Here is a 4,654-nt window from a genome sequence, read left to right as displayed (position 1 = left end):
CTGAATCTCAGATGTCTCAGGGCTCAGACCCACAAGTGCTTCCCTGCCCTCTCTGAGACAGCTTTATAGCCACCAGCACGGCCTGCATCTGGCCATCCCCCAAAAAGCGGCACTGGGAACCCCACGATGTCCTGTGAGGGCCGGGGACCAGAGCTGCCACAGCCTCCTCCATGAGCATCACTTATCTCCCTGGCCCACGCACCCACCGAAACCGTGACGATGCCTCGGTGTGCAGCCAAAACGAAAGAGAACTAGCATTTATCATTCCTCCGAAATCCTCCCCAGCCAGCTCTTTATTCCCCTGGCCGGGTTGTACTGGTGGCAGCAAGCACTCTCCTCCCCCAGCCCCATCCCGACGAGCAGGGTTCCCGTTAGCTCAGCTATCCCACCGGCTTTGAGGCAGTGCAGATCATTGGAAATCTGGTTTCTCTCAGGGTTTGGTGAAGCAGCGGGTCTCTGGCAGTGCAAGTGCCCTGACATGTTCTCTCGCACTCTCCCTCGCTCTCAGATGCCTCATCCTACAGGTAGAGCAAGTTAATAATTAACCTGGCTCAGCCCCTGCAGACCCCAGTGACTCCCAGCTGAATCACTAACCCTGGCAGCAGGAAGAGCTCAGCCTTGCAAGGCGGGTGCCCTGGGGCTCCGAAAGCTGCTGTTTAATGATAAAAGAAGCGAATGAGAAGCACAGCTCTTCTGGTACATCCTCCTCCCTCTCATTTTTACTTAGGCTTCGCAGAAGCCGTTAACTGGGAAGTGTGGGAAAGAAGGCTGGTGGGAGCAAAAGCCGCTGGCGTTGTGTGCCACCTGCCTGTGGCAGGGTCCAGAGGGATGGAACCATGGGCTGCTTTTCAGGGATGTCACTTGCCCCAGTCCCAAACTGCCTGCCATGGCCAGAGGTTTGGTGACCCCATCTCCTCTGAGATTGCATCAGAAGAGTCCCGTGCTGATGGCTCCTCTCTAACCTGGTCCCCCAGCAGCTGGTCACCTCCCGCTCTCAGAGGTGTTTCTCCTGAAAAGATGGAAGTGGGAAAGGGACTAAGCCAAGGCTTTCTCCAGGCCACACAAGAAGCTTGTGGCTAAGCAAGGAGTTTGAATCCCATCTGCCCCAGGCAAGGGTAACATCTAAACAACTGCTCCACCCTCCTTCCTCCCCTGAAGAGATCCCACACTCTCTCGTGCTCCCAAATGAATGATCTCTCGGTGACCTTTGCTCTGTCAGCTTGCAGGATTCATTTTCCAGGATCCGCTAACATGACAGCTTTCCCTGCTTCCCCGGGGGAAGCACCCAGGATCCGTCTGGGACCCGGTCCCGTCAAGCGCTGCTCAACCCCTCCGGCTGCCGAGTCCCGCAGGGACCCGTGCCCGCACCACGTGCCCATTAGCCCCATTCACAAATAACGGGCAGGACTGTGAAACAGTCCCAGTTCTGCTGCCCTTCCCAGCTGTACGGTTCAGGACACGTTCCCAAGAGAGAGGATGGCACTCACCCACGGCCACCTCACAAGCCAGGAGTAGGATCCCAGTCCCACTCCCTCCTCAGGCTCACATGTGGAAAACCAAAGCTCTTTTGGGTTGGAAAGAGCCAGCCTGGGAGCAGCTGAATGGAAAGGGATGGCAGAGTCCCTGCTTGTGGGGAGCAGGTGTTTGAATCTCTGCAGCAACCCAAAGCACACGAGCAGGGCTGCTCAGAATTGGGTCCTGCAATACACCCAGCCCTTGACAAGCACCTCATCACCACTGCAATACCCCTAGCCAGAAGCTTGAAACCCAAGAGATGATGTCCTGCTGCTGACCTTCTCTGAAATTACCTCTGTCTCGCTGTGAGTCTCTGCCTCAGTTTCCCCTTCCCCCACATCCACGTAGCCTATTTGCCAGGCAGCAGGGGAGATGCATGCACATTACAGCCCATCAGGTCCCAAAGCTCCGTCAACATCCCTGGCCCACCCAAAGGGACCGAGCAAACATACTGGGGTTCACCGTTTCACCTCTGCTTTCCCTGAGCAGTGCTGCGAAATGGGCCAGATGGCCACAAGGCTGGTACGTGCCTGGGACAGACCTGCCCTTCCTGATTACCTTCCCCGGGCTTATTGCTAATACGCTGCCTGCTCCGTCTCATTCCAGCGTGGGAATGAATCATCCTACCTTTGAATGCTGGCTCTAATTTTCCCTTCTTTCACAGGCTACCCAGAAACAAAAGAACCAAGAGCAAAGGGGGGTGTGAGATATTCCCACCATGCTGCCTGCTCTGCTCTCAGCACGACCCTCCCACCCCATCACATTTTTGGGCTGACGGCAGGTCCCCTCAACACCTGCATGGGGACCCTGGAGCAGGTGTGAAGGGCACAGGGCTCATCCCTTCCAGGGCTGCAGATATGACCTCCATCTCCTTCAGACAAACCTGCCGTTACCCCCCAGATCCAGACCCATCGCCCCTCTTACGCAGAGCGCTGTCCTTGGGGTGCGTGGGAATCATCTCTGGGAGCAGTGGGGAGCGGGGCTGGATGTGTTTGTACTTGCCTTTCCCGGAATATACTGCAGGATTTTGTCTGTGGTCGTATCTCTCTCCCGCCCTCCTTCTATTCCAAAAAAGCTGGGCAGTTTTTTCTTCACAAGGGAGAAAAAAAACCAAAACACACATGCAAACACAAATCTAGGCTGATGCATAGTGAATTCTGCCCAGAAATAAGGAAGCCAGAAAGCTAAGTAAGCAATTTGTCACGGGCTTTCTAATCATCCCAGCCCAGCAAAGGGCTGATAAACAGCCTGGGAGAATTGTAATGGGGTTTGTGCTGCACTTGTTGGTGTTTCTTTGCTTTTTTCCATGTCTTTGCATAACCAAACGATCAGCTAGGCTCATCTGTGTCCCCAAATCAGCGGAGGGACCAGATGTTCCATTGCAAAATACAAAGACCCAATCCAGTCCTGACAACTGTTCCAAAGCCCCTGGAGTGGAGAGGCATATGTACACATGCACCAATATCTATTCACAAAGAGGTTTTATTTCTATCTTTGTGGTTTCCCTCTCTCTTTCCTTCCACTCCCGGCAAGGTCCCCAGCTTCTCCTTGCACGCACACCGTTAACCAGCAGGTACCGATGCCGTTGCAGAAGCACTGGGACGGCTTTGTTGGGACTTCCCAGCAGTTGCTCTCTCTTTCAACCAGATTGCAGCATTTAGTTCGGCAGAAACCGGGCTTATCTCCACGGAGAGCCATGAGCGTGGGAAACCGGGAGTCAGTGGGGACCGGAGGTGCTCTGGGGTTTGGCTGCTCTATTGCAACTACCTGGTGTCAGCCCTCCAGGGTCCAAATTCCCCAACAGATCCCCGCTCTTTTACCCCACAGTAGCTCCACAGACTCCTATAGGGTTTTTTTCCCAATTTATGGCAGCACAGGAGCGCAAGGGGACAGTTTCAGTGTTTGCTCTTGATTAGAAACCCCTCAGCCTTACAGAGTTTATGGAGTTTGTCTCAAAGCCCAGCACATACGCTGAACCCAAAGTAGACGGGGCTGGCAGATTCGGAAGGAATCACCCTGGTTCCTGACAGAGCTCCTTTCCAGCCCAGAGCGCTGAGGACGGGGAGGGCTCTACTTCATGGGTGCTGAGGATGAGGAGGGCTCTGCTTCATGGGAGCTGGGGAGGGTTCTCCTTCATGGGTGCTGAGGATGAGAAGGGCTCTACTTCATGGGTGCTGAGGATGAGGAGGGCTCTGCTTCATGGGAGCTGGGGAGGGTTCTCCTTCATGGGTGCTGAGGATGAGAAGGGCTCTACTTCATGGGTGCTGAGGATGAGGAGGGCTCTGCTTCATGGGAGCTGGGGAGGGTTCTCCTTCATGTTCATGGGTGCTGAGGATGAGGAGGGCTCTACTTCATGGGAGCTGAGGATGGGGAGGGCTCTACTTCATGGGTGCTGAGGATGAGGAGGGCTCTACTTCATGGGAGCTGAGGATGGGGAGGGCTCTACTTCATGGGAGCTTTCATTGGAGCTTAGGTCCCGGCAGCAGCAGTGTGACCGTGCTGATGGGATCACGGGCGGTGGGAAGGGCAGGGAAGCTTGCCCTGCACTGGTAGGCTCTATTCTGGGACAGCCGTCCATCGCTGTGGTACCTGAACGCTGCGAGCGCCAAAGTCCCCAGAATATTTCACGGACATTTTCTGTTGCGTCTTCCTTCACAGTTACAAAGGCAGGTCTGATCGTATGGGCCAAGTGTTGGGATTTGGGGTTTTCCCTCTGAAGTAAGGGGAGTGGGAATGTTGTTTTTTCACAACACAGCACTGCAACTCTGAGCGTAAATAATAAAAAAAAAGAATCGCAAAGGAAAACAAGGAGTGTCAGGCATTCAGCACCTTGCCCTGCCTGTCCCATAGAGGGAAGTTTTAATTTTCAAAACTAAACGAAACAAACAGCCTTTCTCCGGAGGGCAGTGTCGCTGGGATACTCCGTCAGCAGAGCCCTAGAATTCCTTCCCAGGCACTTGCGGTGAACCGATCACATTTGGCACTGCTCAGCACCCTGCGAAACCATGCAAAAACCCCATTCTGCTGAGCGGGTGAACAACTCCTGGGTTTTCCCAAGCGGGGCTCAGTTGCCAGCCCAGCTCTGCGTTGGGGCATCGCAGGGGCGAGAAAACCAGCAGGGAAGCCAGCACCACTTGAA

The 4,654-nt window shown here is 54.6% G+C and overlaps 1 protein-coding gene across 1 annotated transcript in view; it reads right to left on the bottom strand.

The window, feature by feature from the left end:
- The window catches only part of PLEKHN1 (pleckstrin homology domain containing, family N member 1), a gene marked incomplete at its 5' end in the record, with an annotated part of 22,800 nt that extends 20,196 nt beyond the window's left edge, over positions 1-2,604 (bottom strand). The window contains one exon of the mRNA XM_009708430.1: positions 2,518-2,604. Coding sequence (XP_009706732.1) covers positions 2,518-2,604 — 87 coding nt within the window. The remainder of the gene's footprint in view (positions 1-2,517) is intronic.
- Between the last annotated feature and the right edge of the window lie 2,050 nt (positions 2,605-4,654).

This window comes from Cariama cristata, unplaced genomic scaffold, assembly GCF_000690535.1.
Source record: "Cariama cristata isolate BGI_N322 unplaced genomic scaffold, ASM69053v1 scaffold18249, whole genome shotgun sequence".
NCBI lineage: Eukaryota > Metazoa > Chordata > Aves > Cariamiformes > Cariamidae > Cariama > Cariama cristata.
The sequence above is the reverse complement of the archived record's forward strand: the minus strand, read 5'-3'. Positions and strand labels throughout refer to the sequence as shown.